General features: G+C 40.5%; 1 protein-coding gene across 6 annotated transcripts in view; it reads right to left on the bottom strand.

Moving 5' to 3' along the window:
* Positions 1-284: 284 nt before the first annotated feature.
* Positions 285-21,813, bottom strand: part of dennd5a (DENN/MADD domain containing 5A) — a 33,794-nt gene continuing 12,265 nt past the window's right edge. For 2 of the 6 annotated variants that reach the window (XM_085269806.1, XM_085269807.1), the window contains 21 exons: positions 17,505-17,692; positions 16,418-16,729; positions 15,083-15,298; positions 14,751-14,985; positions 14,335-14,424; positions 12,646-12,796; positions 12,433-12,526; positions 12,136-12,240; positions 11,646-11,777; positions 11,221-11,373; positions 11,024-11,111; positions 10,846-10,933; positions 7,889-8,017; positions 7,250-7,371; positions 7,018-7,163; positions 4,291-4,409; positions 4,019-4,200; positions 3,680-3,762; positions 2,777-2,900; positions 2,260-2,428; positions 285-1,805 (listed from right to left, as the gene is read on the bottom strand). In XM_085269806.1, coding sequence (XP_085125932.1) covers positions 1,622-1,805; positions 2,260-2,428; positions 2,777-2,900; positions 3,680-3,762; positions 4,019-4,200; positions 4,291-4,409; positions 7,018-7,163; positions 7,250-7,371; positions 7,889-8,017; positions 10,846-10,933; positions 11,024-11,111; positions 11,221-11,373; positions 11,646-11,777; positions 12,136-12,240; positions 12,433-12,526; positions 12,646-12,796; positions 14,335-14,424; positions 14,751-14,985; positions 15,083-15,298; positions 16,418-16,729; positions 17,505-17,692 — 3,110 coding nt within the window. In that variant the 3' untranslated portion in view covers positions 285-1,621. The remainder of the gene's footprint in view (positions 1,806-2,259; positions 2,429-2,776; positions 2,901-3,679; positions 3,763-4,018; positions 4,201-4,290; positions 4,410-7,017; positions 7,164-7,249; positions 7,372-7,888; positions 8,018-10,845; positions 10,934-11,023; positions 11,112-11,220; positions 11,374-11,645; positions 11,778-12,135; positions 12,241-12,432; positions 12,527-12,645; positions 12,797-14,334; positions 14,425-14,750; positions 14,986-15,082; positions 15,299-16,417; positions 16,730-17,504; positions 17,693-21,813) is intronic. The other 4 variants (XM_085269810.1, XM_085269811.1, XM_085269808.1 and 1 more) reach the window with 3 other exon arrangements.

Here is a 21,813-nt window from a genome sequence, read left to right as displayed (position 1 = left end):
ATATATATATATATATATATATATATATATATATATATATATATATATATATATATACACATACATATATACATATATATATATACACACTATTATCACTATTAGATTAATCAACAATTCTGTTAAATGTGCCATTTCATTTAAAAAAAACAAAAAAAACAAAACCTAATTTCTAAAGCCCAAATTCATATATTTAAGTTTTTCTCTAGCAGCTTGTAAAACTCCAGAGCTCCTGGAGCAAATAATATAAATGTGTTAATGAAAAACAAAATCACCCATTTGAATGCATTACAGAGGCTTTATTCTTAATATATTTTTACACTGTACACTGCTGCTCACTTAGTAAACACTACATTACACCGCTATATCAATAAATGTACAACTGTATTGGAAAACAAAAATATATATCTCCCAAGATGCTTGTGTGTCGGGTCGTACACAGATGGGTACAACACAGTCATTCCAGACGTTGTTGGCACAGGTAAGAAGTCCATCACATATTCTGCACAGTAAAGTGAAATGTCTATAACGGAGGAGGGCCTGGGACCATCTCAAGACGCCCTGATATGGAGTTTACACGGAGTTTAATTTCTCTTGTGGATATTGCATAGCAAGAAAACATGATGCGAAGGAAGAAAAATAAAAATCAGGAGACGACGGGGGGGGGGGGGAGACAGTCCTTTTGCTCCTCACATGGGAAGCAGGAGATCATTCCCATCACAGGAAGCCTACTCAGATAATCACAGTTTTGCAGAAGACAACAGCAAATGTAGTGTAAGAGCTGTAATGATGGCAGGAGAAAGGGGCTGGTTGGAGGTGTTAGCATGAAGGTTGTAGTTGTGATCCAGGTCGCACAAAAAGCAGGGTCGAGCATCTCTTGGAGAACTTTGGGGTTACTTTTCTTAATCGCTGAATACAGGCTTAAAACCACACACACACACACACACACACACACACACACACACACACACACACACAACAAGGATCTTCATCTCTGCTGAAGGTGCTCCTTGTGAAAGATTTTGCATACTTGTACTTCTATCAGGGAAAGGCCTGAATGTAACAGCCCACGTGGTGAATCACCTAACGCTCTACAAACTTCCCTGTCATACACACACTTACAAAGCATACATCCACATCATTTGCTCTAAGCTCTGCGTTATGACATTGAACTCGGAGTTGATAACAGAGCAAGCAACTTGACCAATTTAACAAAATAATACTGTTTTTTTTTCCCCCCTCTGAAAATATATTAACAGTTTTGATCCCCCACTTTCCCTTAAATATAGCCGTCGCCAGCAGTTCACGATAACGGTGAAAATATTCAGTTTTCAGTAAAACATTATAGCACAAGTAGGTCAATAATGTGTAAATCATGGTTCGTAATAGAAAACATATTTTTAAACATCTAATGGCAACATCGTCAAGGATAAAAATAACAACATATCTGGAAAGGCTCATTGCACTTAATATATGGCAAATGTTAACAGTAGCTTTAATATAAGCCAGAAAGTCTCCTTTGTTCAAGCCTGTTCCTGCATATAAAAGGTTCAGTTATTCTTTTTAGTGGTCCCCAGTGATCGTCCTGGTCAAGTCCAGTGGGTGGGAAACTGGTTTGGCTTTAGATGCCAACACCTTTGACGAGTGAAGCCTCCAGGGTGATGTTGAACTCCTGCAGAGTCTGCAGTACTCTGATCAGAGCGTTTACCAGCGAGCGGTCCTTAATCAGTGCAGTGTCCTCATACATCTGAGAAGTGATCGGACAATCTGCGAGCAGAGCGATCCAGTGATGGAGCAAATGGTCCCTGACAAAAGATGACACATGTGGAGTTAACAGTGTAGCTTAACACGTGATGCAGTTTTCAATAAAAATCACAAGCTGTGGTGGAATAAAAGCAAACTACATTACACTATGCTTAAAACCTGACATCAGTGTATCAGCAAAGACTGTTTTATGTCTCGAGCTTCACTAAGAAGTTTTATTGCATCCACTTTGAACACTCAACTTCCTTTTTGTCCACAAGAATATTAACAGTGTTCTAAATGTTTATTGAGTCCTTTATTTAGTTTATGGACTTTTTCATCTCATCTTTTGTGCGGATGTTTTCTTTTAACGCTTATACACGCTAACAAGCCAAACTAACATAACCTCTCTAATTTTGGCACAGTCACATGTCGATGGGCCCAATTACTCTTATTAATTAATGTGTATTATCTCTTTTTAGATGAAACATTAGCAGCATACGTGGTCCTTCCTACCTTGCGCCCAGACAGACGAGCATTTGGAACTTCCCGTCCTTGCCGATGTTTCTGGGAGCGTTGTTGATGGCGCGCATGAAGCGGCAGAAGTGGCGCACTCTGGTTTGCCAGTTTTCATCCGGGGTCACCTCACGCTGCTCAGCACTTTCAAAGTAAACTTGTGCCTTTTCTGTGGTTTTTTTTTTTTTTTGTAAAACAAAGGAGACCACTCAGTTAACAGTTTTTAACAGTATTTAAAACACACACTACACCTGAGAGGTAACAGCAAAACATTGGTCTACTTTAACCAAAAAAAAAAAAAAAAAAAAAAAAAAAAAAATGTGAGGCCTCTTTGAAATTAAAGCATTTTTCAATAGAGTAACAATCGATCAACATCAACAGACATTTCCAAAGTACTCGTACACCACAATGTACTTTGCAGATTACTGCAGTTGGTTGTTGTTCTTTATTGGGACACAGGCTTTTTACCGTTTGTCATTCAGTTATGCAGGATGCAAGTACAAGCTTGAGTCCTTACCCAAAAAGTCCCAGATGAAGACATTTTTAAAGAGTCGCGGTGATTTGAAACCGTGCTGGAAAACTTGCTCCAGAGCCCAGACGAGGCCGTACTCCCCACAGAGCAGGAGGGTCAGGCTGCCTCTCTGTGGAGAGAGCAAAAATACATGCATGCATTTAGAGCTCGTTTCAAGTTGCCTCAAAATTGCTGACTGTTTTTTCCTGAAAATGCCAATTTAATGGATCAGCTATCCCATTAAAATGCCAAACCACCTTCCAAATATGTTGCAGGAACAGACAATGGAAAGGATCATTACTCCACAGCTTTCTCTGTGGTCATATTTAAATGAATGAGAACTCCCAAAACATTTAAATCATCATTAAACTAAGAGACCATATACACACACACACACACACACACACACAGTATAGTAGGACACACGGGAGAATACAAAGCAGACTTCAACGTTATTGTTCTGTTGGTGTGTTAAGGAGGTAGAGCAAAAGTGAAGGGGAATTCCCAGTAAAAAAAAATCCTTTGAAACTATAATGAATGACTTTTAAAGCCTGTAATCAGCAGCTAAGTTACAACACTTTAAAAATCTTCAATTGCAGTTCTCCTTCTCCACCTGCCCGAGTATGTAATAATTATCAACATTCAAGTTCTATTTTAGTTCCTCCAGAAGAGGAAAATTAACAGACAGCACTCTAGGTCAAAATAATAATAATAAGCTAAATAAGATCATTAAAAAAAAAAAACAAAAAAAACCAGCACAAATCCCTCTTTTTTATATTTGAACTATAATACAGGCAGAACAGTTACTGAGGGGGGCTGGGGCCACCGGAGCAGACGGCTGCTTTTTTCCCCATTTGTGATGAATAATAGAAGTACATGTTTGGGCCTGTCTAGACTGCCGTCTCTCACCTCCTTCTCTGGCTTGTGGAAGTGCTTTACAATCCCATTGATGGCCTCTCCCACTCCCTCCTGGATCTGACCTGTGTTTAGCTCTGGATGAAAGAAGAAGAAAAAAAAAAAAAAAAGTTCAACAAAGATACTGAGAGACAACACAAGCAGACACATGACGGTAACTCCCAATCCAGGTTTAAAACAATTTGTCGTTGTGTTTTCTCGTTCAGGCGTTTTTGGGTCGTTTCTTTTTTTTAAGGCAAGATTTTAATCATTAGCAGGTGAGGAACAGCTAAATCCCACATCAAAGGGGTTTTTTTTTTGTTCTTTGTAGAACAAAACGCTCTACAAACTCACTTGGTTTGCTGTTTGGCGAGATGGTAACAAATCTCCTCATCATTCCCGGGGACTGCTGCATGGGAGGTGTGCGGCACATCCGTTCATCGTTCTCCGAGCTGGGGGTCATCAGCTCTCCCACCAGGATCCTCTCCAGGCTGCCGTCATCCACGCCCTTCCCCAACCAGCGGCCGCACGGAAACCTGTGAGATGAGCACGCCGAGTCGATTTTTTGACAACCAACTGGCCAAATCGGTATCGGGTTCATTTTTCCACCAGGCGGTAATGCTTACTTGTAAGTGTGCCCCGTGATCTCGTTGCGGACCACAACACACTCCACCAGCCACTTCGCATAGAGCCCTGTGTTATCATGACCCATCTGCACTGTGGTGAGTTTGCCCAGGTTCTGGCACTGAGACAGAAGGACCCAGATTAATGTCAAACACCCAAAAAAAAAAAAAAAAAAATCACATTTAGACTACAGAGTTTCTAAGATAAGATACACAATCTTTTTTCCAGAAGACATGAAATTCCTGTGTTAGAGAAGCCAGAACATTAAATAGAATATATATCAAACCACTTTAAATAATCCAACATAACTCAATGATACACACTTTGTTAGCTACACCTGCAGAACCTCTTGTTAATGCAAATATCCAAGTATCATATGGCAGCAACTCAATGCTTTCAGGCAAGTAAACATGGTCAAGATGACCTGCTAAAGTTAAAACTGAGCATTAGAATTGGCTAAAAAGATGATTTAAGAGACTTCTGCTGGTCTGAGCATATCAGAAACTGATCTACTAGATGGGTTATTCTTAAACAACCCAAGGTTTAGAGCACAGGTCTGAAAAAGAGAGACTACTGAGTGAGCACCAGTTCTGTGGGTGAAAAAGCCTTATTGACCCCAGAGGTCAGAGGAGAATGGCCGGACGGATTTGAGGTGAGAAGGAGGAATTAATAAGTCATATAGTGATATTTTTACAACAAAGGTATGCAGACGAGTGATTTTTGGACGTACAACATGTCGAACTGTGAAGCAGATGGGCTCCAGCAGCAGAAGACAACAAAAGAATGGAAAAATGTTGCCTGGTCTGATGAGTCTTTTGCTGCAATATTCAAATAGTAGGGTCAGAATTCGACACGAGCAACATGAAAGCATGGATCCATCCAAACTTGTATCAGTGGTTCAGGCTGCTGGTGGTGGTATAATAGTTAGAAGGATATTTTCTATATTGACCCCGATACAAAGTGTGTACAGTGATCCCTCACTATAACACTGTTCACCTTTTGCGGCCTCGTCGTTTGGCAGATTTGTTTTTTTGTGTGCAATTTGCATGCTTTTTAATTTTTTTACAGCACATTTTTAATCAGTCTCCTCTGTGCCACGTCTCCTTTACAGTACAGAATGCGTTCAGCTTGTCAAATTTACATAAATCTTCGATCGCTAGCAGTGTTACTCTGAAGTGCTGTACTGTATGTTTGTAAGTGTTCTCCCCAACATACACAACAATGTCAATGAAACGTTTTGCACCGTCAAAGGCACCTGTGGTAGTGAGAGGTTTTACAGCCTTAAAACATCTATAATAATTTAAAAAAAATAAAGTTGGCTACTTCACAGATTTCACCTATCGCGGGTTATTTTTAGAACGTAACTCCCGCAATAAACAAGGGACCACTGTGTTGTAAAATGCACTTAAACTGACTACTCAAACGGCCTCCACAGTCACGAGGTCTCAATCAAATATGGGGTGTGGTGGAACGAGAGATTCACATCAGAGATGTGCAGCTGACTAATCCGCAGCAACCGTGTGATGCTATCATGTCATAATGGAGGAAAATCTCTGAGGAATGTTTTTAGCACCTTGTTGAATTTATACCATGAAGATTAAAGACAGTCTTGCAGACAAAAGGGCGTTCGACTAGTACTAGGCAAGGTGTGACTACAATACAGGAGGTTAAGTAAAATTTTAAATAAAAAAGCTGAATATAATACAATAAAGTAAATAAGCTTAAAAATATAAATAAAGAAAAATCAATCAGAATAAAAATCGCTTGCTAAATATAATAAAAACCAGCACAGCAAATGTCAGGTGGCATTAAAGTGACTGAGTATACAGAGAGTGTAAAGTGTAGTACACAGTGCAGGGTTGAAATATAGCTAACGAGATGAGAGAGCAGATAATTCTTTGCTAGAAAAACGTGTTGCATGTGAAGAGTCATTGCACGAGGTATGAAATATTTCCTGTGTCTATCTTTATTGAAGTGGAGCTGAACAACTCTGTGTTTACATCTCTGGCTTCTTTGCACAGTTGGAGGAGAAACGTTTGAAACAAAAAACACCATTTCACCAAAACAGTGTGGCAGAGAAAACAATGGCAGTCAAATTGTTACCTATGCAACTCATCCAGCAGCACAACTGATTGATTTTAGCATGAAGTGCTGTGAAACTGGACATTTTTCCTAGAGTAAGCAATTTAAATCAGAAGTCTCAGAGTTTGTGTGCCCAGGGGTCTTTCATCAGGGAGAGTTTCTAGGGACTCATCATTGTAATCCAGATAAAGCTGGTTTGCCTTTGAGTCACATGCTTGCTGCCAATTACTCAGGCCACACAGCACTTAGAACAGTTTGGGAGAAATTACATTTGATGAGTTATTTATGACAGATGGTCAGCTTCTACTAGAGAGAGCAATAACTGTTTTATTAGTGCAGTTCACATTTGTATACATGCACTTTTTAATGATAGACCACTGTTTTATTATATTATAAGTGGATTACTTTGTGGACCCTTCAGCTATTGCTTGCAGATATCAGCTGATATCAAGTCCCTGGGGTCCAAATTTGATAACCATCGATTTAGATAATATGGTTAGTAACAGAGTTGTATTTCTTTCCATCTGTGCTGCTTTCTTCCCTAATTGCAACACTTACTTTTTTGCAAATTTACTTACTATATTATCCAATTAAGAACCCAGTTGTAATGCAGTGGAATTAGCCTTTATATGAGAATTAATACCAACCTCAAAAGTAATCTCCAGAGTATTTCTGGGGACCTGCAGGACTCCGGTCTCCGCCAGCTCACCAGAAACACACACCCAAGGGTTGGCTGTGAACATGGAGCCACCCAACTTCTTACTTGGAACAACCACCACGTGGTAGGGGATCACTGAGAGGCAGAGGGAAAACAAAGGTTACACAATGAACTGAAATCCATAAAAGCTGGTTGTTCATGGAGTACAGGGTCAGGCTCACTGATGGTTGTGAAGACGTTGGTGAAACAGAAGTAATCCACAGCATTAAAGGACAGGAGGTGGTAAAGAAATTGCTCCTTCTCATCGTCACAGCGCAGGAAGGCGTAGCGCTTGTATAGTTTCCTAAAAAGAAGAAGATTGTTAGAGAAATTAAATAATTTCTGCTACGATTACAATTAAAAGATAATAATGCCTTGGTATATACAAGCACAAGACATGATCATTTTTGAGGTAAATGGATGACAACGTGCACACTGTTTAGCATTAGGTGAAATAAATACCACTGTAAGGTCAATAAAAGGCAGACAGAAATCCCCTGACCCACTTTAGTACTCTGATATCAATTATGAAGAAAACTGTGAATTATTTATGTAGAGGGGAACTATAGCATGATGCTCTGAAATTTCAAGAGACTTAATGCATTATAAATGGTTAGATCACATCTTCATTTCATATGACACAGACATTGCTTCACAAAACAAAGAAAGAAGGTCAGATGAGCACACACAGCAGGGAGAAAAACAAATCCAAAGATCTTTAATCTGCATCAGCGTGACTTATTGCAGTTGTTCTGACAAATAGTGACCCTGCGATAAATGGAAGCACATATAAACTCTGCTGTTTGTGTCCTTTTGCTCACTTTGTAAGCTCGTGATCTGAAAGCAGCTGCTTCAGGTGTCTGGAAAGGAGCTTCTTCTCCATAGAGAGACGAACCCAGGCTCGGGCCTTGCCCACATCTGTCTTAATCTCGCTTATGTTCTGAATGTGCCTGCAAATAAAAAATAACAACAGATTTAGAGATTAGAGGGAGGAAGAACTGATGCTAGATATCAGACATAGAAAAATTTGATTCCTGCAGTGTCACAGAAGTGCAAGGATAGGCAATACTTCAACATATTATCAACAATTTCCAGTCAATTTTATTCATATAGAACCAAATCACAACAGAAGTCTCCTCAAGGTGCTTTATATTGTAAGATAAATACCTTACAATAATACAGAGAAAGCCCCAACCATCAAACAATCCCAATGAACAAACACTTTGAGGACAGTGGGAAGAAAGAACTCCCTTTTAACAGGAAAAAACCTCCAGCAGAACCTGGCACAGGGAAGGGCAGCCATCTGCCGTGACAGGTTTGGAGTGAGAGGACGAAGAGAGCCAGAGATGAATAATAATTCATGATTAAATGCAGAGTGGCGTGTAAGCACATAAAGAGTGAAGAAGAACTAAAAGTCTGATATCTGACATGAATATATCTTGTTTGCTCTCAGTGGAACAACCAAGGTGATATGAATGGATTTATACAGGTGAACACACAAGTGTGTTGTCTAAATTTAACTGTGTAAACTTAAATTAATTTCCGCCAATCTGGAAACCAAGCTGCCATCGCCTGATGATTTACTGTCTGGGGGCAATGGACAAATGTTTCCAGGCTCCTGGTGTAGCTACATATTTTCCAGATAAGAGATACATTATATCAGGCCGAAGACCTCCTGCTCAGTCCAATCATGTTTCCAGTCATTTCTTTATAAGAAGACTTCTTTTTTTTTAAGTGAATAGAAAGCTAAATAGCTAATACACAAAAATGCATTCTTGCTCTCTGTACAGACCTTTTGATTGTATGTAGCCAAAGTTCACTCACGTAGTTGTTGCACATTTATATGCAGAATCTTCTTAAAGAGATTCAGATTCAACAATTCAACTCAAAGAAGGAAGCAGATATAAACAAATGTTGATGTTTAAAAAGCTTCAGCACCCTAAAAGAATATTAATCTATCAACATTGTAAGAAACTGACAAATGAAAAGGCTGTATTAATTAACTAAAAAAATAAAATTTGAAAAAATTTCAGCATTGCCTTTCCCAGTCTGACAGATAATTAAATACAAAGTATCCTGAGATGCTGTGACCTGGCTCTGTGTAAATAAAACTGTAACTGATGCTGTTACACACAGACCAAAGTCTGTCTCTGTTCGCCCCATGTGATGTTTCCGCCGTGGCCGTCTCGCCCCCGCGCCATCGCTCCGAGCCACTATCACGTCTCTGACGTCCAGACACATTTCCTTCCACTCCACCTGTGCCATACGCGCTTCTTCTCCACCTTCCATCCCCCTCCCCGTCTCCACCCTCCACGCCCAATCACGTCAAGTAACCCAGTTTTCTGTGCTCGTTATCGCCATAGCAACAGTGGGAAACACCTACTACATGAAATGTTATTATTAAACGCACTGCAACACACGCGAAGCTTTAAAAATGTGAGATTAACTCCCTGTTAGGATTAAATGAAGTATTATGATGGTGGTTGCCTCTTTGCCACCGTGTCTGTGACTGTGCCGTCAGACGTTTACGTGAATGCGGAGGAGGCTCCATCCACCAGTGCGGAGTCGAGCTGCATGTTTGTGCCCCAAGTTGACCCCTCCTCTCCTTTCCACTCAGTCAGACTGGCGGGAGGTCTGGTAATTAGGCTGGAAGTAACACGCTGTTACACATACACACACACTTACGCTGTGTCGTCTTCAAACAACGCAACCCCAGACTCCTCAACCCTGGCTGGTTATGGTGGGTAAACATGACGAAAGTGATGCAGACACACACATACATGCATGTTGAAGCATGTAGATATAGAGCTGTCGATGATGTTAAAACTCTTGGTTTTTAAAAAGAATAGACCAGGTGACAACATTTTGATCAAATTGGGGCAACAAGGCTGGCCTGAGGGTCTGGGATGGTGATCAGTGAGGGTTTTTCTGTATGTCGTGTCCTCTCTCCATCTATGCAGTCGCATATCTCACGGGCTCCACAAAGGTGAAACTGCTTTTTGTATAACACGACTACTACGGACAAAATACTCACCTTTATGCCTTTTTTGTTTTTAATATGAGAGTCTACACATGTATATATGAACTGTATAATTATGTGGGATGCATATTTATAGGTTATTTTATTTAATTTTGTACTTTATTTGAATTTTTCTGTACTGCCTTTTTCTGGACCTTTGCAATCCTGGATTTTTCTAACAGCTTACAAATTATCTTTATTTTGTTATTATTATCATTAACTAAAACATACAGTTATAATATGCATAGCAGAGGTGGATCTGGATGTTCAGTGCAGTGGTAGGAATTAAAAAAAAAAAAATAAATTCTGATTAGAAAAATAACATCACAGCATTTAAGCAGAATTACTTCATGCTTTTGTTTATATCGTAAAAGTCATAAGAAAATCCTTCTCTAAATATAAATGCTATTATATTAAACTAATGGTATTCCTGCAAATACTGCTGGTTTTATAGTATTTTGTTTGGAGAGACTATAGTAATAATGTAACCCCACAGTGAAATCTGCAAGTTTTATGTGTGTCTTATTTCAGGATATTGGAATTTTGGACGCATGAGGATACACAGGATCAGCCCAGATTATTATGATAGGGATATAATAACAATATTGCGTTCAATGGTCTACCACAGGGGGGCAGTATCAGTCTAAAATACATTGGTCTGAAGGTGCCCATTTCCAGAACATCTTTGAGTACTTTGAGCATGAAATGATTTCCTCTTTTATTCCTTCGCTGAGGTGCACATTTCTGCAGATGCCTCACCTCATGTCCTGGATCAGGGAGATTTTCAGGGGAGGCATAACCGATCCGCCGCCGTCAGATTTACGTCTCTCGGTGTCATGAATGAACCCTGGAGTAAAAGAAAGAAGCGTAACTGAAGCAGAAGCCATCGGTTTGTTAAATGACTGCGATCATCAGCCGAAAGGATTTTTGTTCTTACCTGGAGGCCCTAAACTACCTGGGGTTGCATTTTTCTTCTCTTTGCTGTCCTGGTAGTGCAGCAGGTGGGACCACAAGGCAGATTTACCCTTAAAAGAAAGAGAGAAAACCGGCATTAGTGCTACACATCCCCCAAGAGCACTGTATGTTAAAACGGGTGTGCATGCTGACTGCAGTCATTTCTTTTTCTTTCCTGACCTGTTTAACCTGCAGCCCGTGGCTCCAGATCCTCTCCAGCAGGTCACAGAGACTTGCAATCAGGGTGTTTTCCTCAACACCGGTGATGCTGACCTCTCCGTGGCCCAACTCCACAGCCTCACGCCCCATCTTCTCTACCAGCATACGTTTGGTCTGCAGAGAGACAACAATTCAAACCTAATATTTGTTTCTGAGAAGCCGAAAGAAATACCTTAAAAACAGACGATTCGTGTAGGTAGAAAATGCTTTTTTTGGGGGGTTTTTATGTTTTGAAAATTGGTCATAACTCTAAATAACACTGCATTAACAGCATTTAAAGAGCGTTAAAGTAGCCAAAGAGAGCTTCATCCCAAACTTCAATCATAACTGAGTTTTATACGTGATGAGTTTTAATCTGTGAAACCAAAAACTGGTGATAGGCAAACCTTGTTCCTGCACTCCTTTAGCAATCCTTCAACAAATTTCCAGTTAGTCTGAGCGATGACAGACGGTGACAGGTTGGACAGTTTAGGCTGTCTGATGGTTGTGCCCAAGTTTCTGGCTTCCTGGATGTATTTCTGATGAAAGAGAGAGGATTTAGTTAGCGAGTACAATAACGTGTGCTCATGTCACTATATCTACAACAAACAGCTCTGTGGTTAGACAGAGCTGGTGTCGCTCTGTATGGGAATATTAAATCGAAGCACGTCCTACAGTTTAAACTACAAGGATCAAGATAGGTCACAATTTTGGAGAAAACTGATAAAATGAAGCTGCATTTTAATTACATCACTGCTTATCAGTTCCACCTCCTAAACCCACACCTGACACACACAAAAGTAACACTGATACTCAAACAAAGCTCAGCTGCTGTACGTGGAGGAAAAGACCACATGCGTGGACAGGTACTGCGCTCTACGGACAACCAACACATACCACGTCCACAGTCACCGACTTTAGACAGGGCTTGAAGGACTGCGAGAGCCAGTAGTAGTCAAGAAACAGCAGGAGCTGGAGCTCCGGAAACAAACACTCTACATGCTGCGAGTGTGAGGGCGTGAGTGTAAGGCAAGCAGAAAAAGAAAAGAAATGAAATGTGTGAGAACAGGTGTAAGAGCAGACATTGATGGGAAGAGCAAACAGACAAGAGATCATGCAAAATGACATCAAAGCTCAAGCAGTCCATCTGTGTGAAGGAGCTGATGAAAGAAAACACTGTGGGGGCGCTCTCACCTCTCTCTGGTCATTGTCTAAATAAAGGTGCTCAGCGTGCTGCTTCTGCCGATCCCTCCTCCTCCACTGAGCCGGAGCGCTCCTCTTGGCCCATCTGTAACACAGAAAAAGAAACAAATGTAAAACAGCCATCAAACCCACACATCAAAGGTTCATTTGAAATATACACTAATCACAAGGGGACAGAGACAGTAGTGAGCTACAAATACTCACTTGTTGCTGGTGGGTCCAGTGGAGAGCACATCAGACTGCAGTCGGGGGAAGAAGCCCTGCTCGTAGCGCCCCTGGCCGATCTTCATGTCCAGCAGGTGGGGGTGCAGGGCAGTGTGGTCGATCTTTGAGACTCTCATCTCAATGGCTTTCTCTGTGGAGGTGTGTGAGGGGTACACAAGTCAGCAGAGGGATTATATCATCATGTTTCAAAGTCACCCTACTTTTACTGCTGAGATGTGTCCGTTTGATTAAATGTCTTCTTTCTATCTTACTCTTGAATTTAAAAGATGATCCGGTGAAGAATTTTAGTTAAGTTATTCCAGCATCTAATACAAAAAAATCATTTAGGATTGAAAAGATTAAAAATAAAATTTAAAAAAAAAACCCAAAAAACAAAACAGTCCCATCAGTAAAAGATATAGCTTTTTGCCATTTATGGAAACAGATCATCAATAAAATGATTTAATGGATATCCTGACTTCAAAATTCCAGGAACAACTGGAGTAAATAGAACAGGTTCATTGTTATACCAACCCTGTCAAGTTATGTTGTGAGATTCAGATAATGACTAAGAACTTTTCATTTCAAATTTAGAAACCAGATGACAGCAGAAAAGAAAACATAAAAAGCACCCACAGAACCAAGAGAAATGACAGAAAAAAGGCTCAGAGCAGATGTTTTGTTGTCTTCAAAAGAACCAGCCGAGTCATGCAGCTTTACACAGTGATTATTTTTATGCTTTATTAAAAACATCCCCCCACACACATGGGCTGTGTGAGGAAAAGCTCCCACGATGTTAGAGAAACAGAGAAAAATAATACTACTTCCTGTTGTCCATCAAATGGCAATAAAAAACAAAAGCCAAAAAAACAAACAAACCAGGGGGTGTGAGATATTTGAAGCTGCAAAAGCGCAGCATGAAAACGGTGGAAAAACACTGGCTGGGTGAAGTTGGAATTCACATAAATGTTTTTTCTTGTATAGGATTTATCATCAACCCTTTAACCTGTACTTGTTACATTATAGCTGCAGGAAAGGCTTTGTTAACCCTTTGAGATATACTTTGAGTAATTTGATCCGATTTAAAATTAAAATGAGGAAAAGAGACTGTCTTTTATTTACTGACAAACATTACTTTAGATTATGTATTGGAGCCTGCTTAGAGTCCTTTTGAATTAAATTTGGCCATCACTGATGTCCCCTGATGGCAAAACAGACGTAAATCATGACATTAAACCTCATAATAAGCTTCCTAAGTTACTCAGTAAGGGGTAATTCTTGCACAAATATCTCAAAAGGGTTAGAAAACTTTTTTCTGCAACTATATCAGTAAAAATCAATAACAGATCACCAAGCTTTGGAAAAACTGTCATGTGTGCAATGCAGTGAGGATCTCATAGAGGAATTTATTTTACAGTAATATGTGAAAAGTTCATGGTAACATTTGCTTCATCTCTTATTCACCCCTTTCTCTTTTCACATTCTCCAGACTCAGCAGAATGAGCAAGAGCATCCGTCCATGCTTTTAAAAGCTTTCCTGCATAAACCACTGCCAGTGTGACTTATTCCAAATACAAGGTTAAAGGAAGTCTATACTTCCTCTATGAGCCAACCTAACTTAACACATTGCACACATAATTGAAAGAACCACCACCCTAGATTGGTTGAGATAATGAGAACAAATATTACGAAATTCGGTCTCGGCCTTCTCCGGCTCAATGACATGAGGTCCAGGAGCGATAAAGTCAGCTTTTTCAAGACGCTTTTTAAACAGGGTGCCTGCAAGCAAGACAGCAACAACCAGTCAGGTAACTAAAGACAGCAAACCTCCAGAGGTCTGTCAGATTCGTACATAACTGCACTGCAGATTATTGAGTTCTGCAGTTTTAAATGCTTCTTTAATTACAATCACAAACATTCAGAGGTCCATTTCTTTTAATAGTTTTAAATTAAAGACACTCCAGTGAAGCTGTTCATTCTCAATGCATAACCTGCAACTTTTTTAAGTGCAAACCTATCAAGAGTTAAGAGAGCCAAATTCAAACATTTGGAGCTTTGAAAACAATCCCACCATATAGATTAATGTTCCTCCTTTTCCTCCTCACCTGCTTCTTCGATGTTTGTGCACTTCTGATACATAGAAGTACGCAGCGTGGGCGTGCGCACGTTCAGCATGCGGATCTTATCCACGCGAGCATCAAACACCCTCAGCGTGTGCTCCTTCTCCTCGTCATCGTGACAGAGGATCTTACTGTCGATGAAGGACGCAAACATCTGCGTCTCCAAGAAACGTGACAGGAAGGGCAGGTAGGGTTCTGGTTGGTCAGACAGGAAGGAGGCCTGCACACAGTCACAAAGGTACAAGATATAAAGATTACATATATATTATGCTAAATCATTACTATGCTTTGCTAACAAAGCAGCTATACCACTTTACCTTGTCAAAGTTCTGCATCTGGTCTCGATTGGTGAACCAGGACTCTTTGTCATGACTCGGCTGGATGACAAACACCTCATAGTCTGCAAACATCTGGGTGAACCGGTTAGCGAAGACCTCGCGCACCTGGATGTTGAGCTGGTGCATTTTCAACTCTTCTTCGTCACACTGAACCCGCCCATCCTTGTTGCTGCTGGCATCCTCTCTGACCTCCAGCTGATGTGCATCAACATTAAGAAACATTGTTGTAAATGCTGATTTTGACCGATTACAATACAAAAGAACACAAAGTAAGAAGGGTCCGAAAAAAGGGAAAACGCTCATTCAATGAAGAAAAGAGGCAGAAGCACATCTATTTTTCACGTCACCTCTTGTGACTTTTATCACATTTATAGTGATGAAGAAGAAGTAGGGTCATGGGAAAGATGGCCAAGGACATGAGTCTTGATTTATGACCTCATTTTAACTGAACATGTCAGCATGTCAGCTGGACAGATGCCAGCGCCAGGCAGCTAAAATAACAGAGCAGGGCTGCCACTGTGCAGGAAAATATCCAATCCACTGACGTGACCTGGAACGCCATTTAATCAGGACCTGGTTTCTTTAATAGGAATTCAGCCGTGCCTTTAGATAGGAATAATTATAAGGTCAGACCTTGACGATGCGCAAATCCATTCAAGGAAAGCTAATGTTGCCCACAACAGCATAAGCTGCTTACGCTGTACAGAGGCCTTCTCGAAGCATCCATTAATTCATCCGTCAGTCTTTAGACTGAGTGCATCTTATTCATGTACCGCAAAGCTGAAAAATAGTCACACGACTCAGAAATGAGTTGGTGTATTTAAAAGGAAGAGAAAATATTTTAAAAAGCAAACCACCTCCTTTTGTGTACTGACAAAACATGTGTGTTTGTGGTGTAAGAGGGCGCCCCCTTATGTTTGCTGTCCCTTACTGCAACGATGCTGCTAGTAACGGATGGTTATGGATGCACTTTAACTCAGACTTCACTCATCAATATATATTCTAAGAGTTAATTACCTACTTATAGAAATATATTAATGCCAGAAGAAAATTTATTTTCACTGCAATGATTTTTCTACAAAGAAGAGGACCGTTAAATATTTTAATCAAGCTAAGCTCCTGTCCTAAAAATTAAAACACCTCAAATGAATTTCCAGTTGTCAATAAATTCATTAATATAAATATATTCGTAGACCTGGTGCCCAATCTAAAGCTCCTATTTTTACCTACTTAAATGATCAGTCTTGGTGATGTGAGTCACACGTGGTTATTTTTGCAGCCCGTTTTAATTAACGACATTACATCATTTCTCACCTTGTCTAAGCTGACACCTGTCCGCTTGACCAGAGCCTGCAGTCTGGCAATTGTCTCATTCTCTCTCAGCAGGTAGGAGTTGAGGGGTGAGGCCAGATTGCCGTTACGCTTGTCAGAGACCATATCAGCTGCTCGGAAGCCCCGGTACTTGGCCTGGCTGTCGCTGGAGTAAATGTTTCCCTCTGGAGACACGCCGAAGGACATGAGCACCTCGGAGATCTCCTGAATGAACTCGAGTTTGTTGGGAAACTGTGGCAACTCCTCTGGCAGTTCAATGAAGTGATTATCAATGTCCACAAAACACAAGTTTGCCTGGAATAAGAGAAATAGCAGAGTAATGATTATATTACATTTAACAAAGCTTTACAGACAGTTATAGTATTGTAATATTATAGATCCTGTTTTTATACATTTCATTCAGTTGGACATTCCAGCCCCCTGAATTAAAAAGGTCACTGATGACTGAAAATATAAAGCTGACATGCTCAAGAGAGCAATAACTGACTCTGAAATACCTACACTGTGTAGGTTATACGAAGAAAACGTCTAGTTCAAGTTCAGTTCATTTCCAATTCAGGGTCACGGTGGGGAGGAACCTATCCTAGCTGCCATAGATCATGAGCGGGTTACACCCTGAACGAGGCACCAGTCTCTCGCAAGGCCCTGACTCAGAATCTGGTTGTTTACAAGATATTAATCATCAGTGAAAGGGATGATCATCATTCAGCCATCCCACAGCCCGGTCACGAACGGCTCTACTTCACCTAGACCAACTGAAGACCCACACTGCTACGGCATTAGCGCGTCTATGCATTGCACCAAACACGAACTTTTATGTTTTCTCATACTGAGCAGCATTATTATTGCAACAACACATCATCACACAAACATAAGGCTGAAATGAAATAAAAATATCAAGCAGCAAAGCACAAATCAAATCAGTGCAGAAGCTGCAACACAGTTTGTGAGATAAGAACAAATAAAACCATGAAATTAAAGATTTGGTTTCTGGAGCGGTAACACAGTCAAATATTAGACATGACGAAGGTTTGCACTCAGTAACTCAGACACTGCTCTCTGAATGTACCTCCTGTGGCAGCTCTAGCTTGGTGCGGTCATCCTGCCCATTGGAGTGGAGGCCCATTAGATACGGCACAGGAGCATCGAGGAAATGGAGAAGGGAGGCGGGCAGGATGGGAACGTACACATGCTGCCACTGGAAGGGGAACATTAAGGCTGTGATGCTCTCTGCCACAGTCATCAGCCTCTGGTAATCTGTTACACACAAAAGATAAAGATGGGTGTTTGTAGCAAATGCAGCTCTGACATCAGGTTCATCGTCTGATCTGATAACCGATCAAATCTTTAAAATCTTGGTTGATCGTTGTCGTTTCCTCCATTATGAAATTTACCAAATGCTGATGCTTTTATGCATTTACTAAACAAAATATATTGCACAACACTTCCCCCATATCTGAAACCTAAACAATACTCGAGCCAGTAAACAGCGTATGACAGAGGTTACGCAACATGACTGTTTGAATGTTATTTTAATAGGATTACATTGTTATTGCCTTGTCTTCTGTTTGCTCTCAGAGTTTGAAATCCAGCAGCTGCACCACATGACGAGACAGCTAATCCCGCTATGTTTGCAGTAGCAGTGTTATATATGACCTTTCATTTGCTTGATCACTTATTGGCTGGGGTCAAAAGGTAAAACGTGGCTGATGGTGGCAGTTTGAGGGCAGATTCAGTATCGACGGCACGTGTGAGTGACCTAACTGGAGTGCTTATACTTTGTTACAAAACTCCTTTGTTATTCTCTGTTCTGTACTTACAGGAATGAGCTGGACTGATTACCAACCTTTAAGGAATTAGGATCCACATTCTGTGTGTCATAACAGCTGTCTACCTTTATGGAGCAAACTCGCTGTACCAGAATGACAGGGAATGACTTCTGAAGAGCACAGTTGATGTATCCTGAGCAGCCCTGGGTGCTTTACTATCAACTGAATCACTTTAAGTATGGTATTTGTTCCTTGTTGCAATGCCACTCTAAATGACAGCCTATTACACACAGCATTTTTAAGGCACCAAACTAGAGATAAACTGGCATATTTCTCTTGCCTGATCACACATTAAGTTTTGGTTCCTGTAAGGCCCCACCATTTCTTTTGAACACAAACTCCACTGGAGGGCCTTTTGTGGAGTCTTTTGGAGGATCCAGACTCTGAAGTGTGACACAGCTTGCCAGCTGGCACTCTGGCCAACATTAAATTCCTTTATCATGACTCCACACAGCAGCACTCCGAGTTCAGGCTTTTGCACTTGAGCCAACTGGTATACATGTAAATATGTGTCCAGTCCTCATCTGCATTCCTCTTCTATCCCGCTGATACCTACTGCAGATTCGGGAGCAGCTCTGCCTCCCCCGGTATGGTGCCAAAATAAATACCTTTCCTTCATTTGGTCATGTGCTGGTCCATGAGAAGAGACTCTCACCCCAGCCTGGGCCTCTCCCTCATCCCTCTTCTCAGCAGGCTTCCTCTCCCAGGATGGGGACATGAATACTAACATCACCCATCTCCTTCTTAAACTAGGCCACTGACAAGAAACCACTTGAACAAAGGGTCAAGCATTGTCGCTTACACCTAAAGCTGCATGACCTCACCAGTTTAGAATTATCCACACTGAGCAGTGGTAGAAGCTGTGACGGAAGAGTTCGCACAACATAGAAGTGAAACTCAGCACTGTTCTGATCGAACAACTTCTTGCAGCAGTCTCAGATTGTGTCACTAACAGAGGGCACTTGCTAGTTTTGAGCCATTACTATATTAGCAGTGATTAACAGGGAATAAACAAGATAAAACACTCTGTGCTTTCTCTGCAGATGTAGATTAGTTAAGAATAAGGAAGAACTTTTGTGACATTTTGGGCTGACACAGATCCTAAAGATATCATTTGCTGCCGATTTTATTTTGTTCTATGGAAACAAATTCAAATAAACTCTTTTGATGTCTTTTGGGTCTCCATACCATCTTTAAATATTTAGCTAATGTCACACAACAGATAACATCGGTCACTCATTTTGGTAAATGTCATTTTATTTGCCAGTAGGCACAGATCAGTCAGCAGTGATGATATGAACCTGAAGCCTGACTACAGTTGTGGTCATGGGCGCAAAATACCATGACATTCAAGGGCATGAATGTCAAGGTATTTTAGACTTATGATTTCTTTTCCCAGGGTGGAGTGATTGTACAGCATACTACTTAAAAAAAATGAACTGGGTGCACACGTTTGAATTTATTTGGATTTTTTTTTTTTTTTTATTCCCACAGGGTCAAACATACGTAATGTCAAATGCAAACTGCACTTCAACCAGGCACTCTTGGTAGCTATAAAGAAGAATACTGGGTGGATATTTAACCGGTCTTCTTGGCAGAATTGGTTCCTGGCACAGAGTCAACTGACGATCCCGGAATCTGCAGTTGTTTAGAAATGGCTCCAAGAGACTTTCCCAATGTGTAAATCTACATTTCTCTTAGATCTTCACCAATTTCCTTGGACTTTCTCATTGTTCTGAGTATTGCTTAATCTGATGAGTTCTGTCAAACAATTCTGTTGCTGGCACAGAGAAAATAGACTGTAGATTAGAGAAAATCCAAAATAAATTAAAACAATGTATACTGTACAATCATTCCACCGTAGAAAAAGAACAGTTCAAAGAAATCATTAAAACCTCGCAGTACCACGACATTCACGCCCAAATTTATGTAAACTTCTGACCACAACTGTATATGAGAGAGATCCTAGATCAGATGCTCAGTTTTTACTATGAATAGCCTAGAACACTAAATATTTTAAGAATAAACCGATATAATTTTCTCGATTTAAGTGACTCGGTCCCCTCACAACAACAAAGACTACAAGATTTTTCATGGAAAAATCTATGAAAACGATGATACACTGGAAAGCTGGCATTGTTTAATGATTATTTGTGTGTTGCCAAAATCCCAGCGTGATTCTGTATAATAGTGCGACAGCCTTAAAACACAGAACGTGCAGACAGGGGCGCAGCATCATATTTGTTGTTTTTAAACTTGATTTGTTAAATAGTAAATGGACTGATACTTACATGGTGCTTTTCTACTCTGACTGAGCACTCAAAGCACTTTCTTATTGCAAGTCACATTCATACAAACATTCATGCAGTGCTTTACTTTATGCTTCAAGGACACTTCAACATAATGACTGGAGGAACTCTGAGCTGGACTCTACAACCTTCATCATTTAATCTACCTCAGATCTGTGCATTTGCACTTCTCCTTTACACCTTTTTGTCCCTCTGACTTCACCTGTCCTGTCACACTCGACTTCAATAACCTCATGTCAGAAAATGACCAAGAAATAAACATAAAAAAATGCCATCTTAACTGTAGTAACAACACACATAGTAGTGTTAGTGTCTGGGAAGGACAGGAAGAACAGATTGTATTTGAACATCTTGTCCTCTACAGCTTTGTGGAAAAGATGCTATCTACGCTGTTTTTTTCTTTTAATCAGAATTTCAGTGTTATTTTTAGCACATGCCACACACTGTCGTCTCCTTATTTGCAGAGCATCCCCCGCCTCGGTGTGTGGCGTCCCTTCGTAAAAATCCCTCAGCTCTTCCTCAGTGGCAGATTGCCAAGGCTTAACTCTCCACAACACCCTTCACATGTTCTGCAGTGATGAGCCTTATGGGGGTGAAAAGAACCATGATGTCACTTCCAACCAATAATAATCATCCTGCATCACTTCTCTCCTCCCTGTCTCCAGGTTGCCTAGCAACACCACAGCTTTCCCCATTAAGAGCTTCTCCCTCCTGTGGGCCCTGCAGTTTTGTAAACCATTTGCTTTCGCTTGCAATTGTAATGAATCCCATCAGAACATCAGATCCATCCTTAAGGGATCGCCAAGTTTCTCTGTGCACACGCACGCGCTTTCTCTCAATGGTGAACACTGAACAAAAACAACAGCTTTCTAGCTAACAGATCCTATAAAATTAGGTAATTTAATGTGAGATGATCATTGTGGACTCGAAACTGATTTGTATTACTACTGAACGTTGCTGAAGTAGTTTTTTTAAATTCCTCAGTTGAGCATTGTTTTTCTCAATTGAGCATTTTTCCCAAGGACACAGGATACATAGACTAAGGAAGGTTATCCTGCACGAGATGGAACAATATGCTTAAAACAATTGTTTCAAACACCAGATTCCTCTGAGCAAGGCTTCCAAAACCTTGGAAATTTCTCTGTCAAACAATCCCCTCTTTCTTTCATTTCTGACAACATTTCTTACAACTGTAATGTGAATAGCAAGGTACTACGCTGCCTACCAGGGAAATCAGAAC

Source organism: Mchenga conophoros, linkage group LG1 (genome assembly GCF_057382185.1).
Source record: "Mchenga conophoros isolate Kocher_MC1m ecotype Shallow Benthic linkage group LG1, M_conophoros_male_GT1.1, whole genome shotgun sequence".
NCBI classification, from domain to species: domain Eukaryota; kingdom Metazoa; phylum Chordata; class Actinopteri; order Cichliformes; family Cichlidae; genus Mchenga; species Mchenga conophoros.
This window is presented reverse-complemented; position numbering and strand designations above follow the sequence as displayed.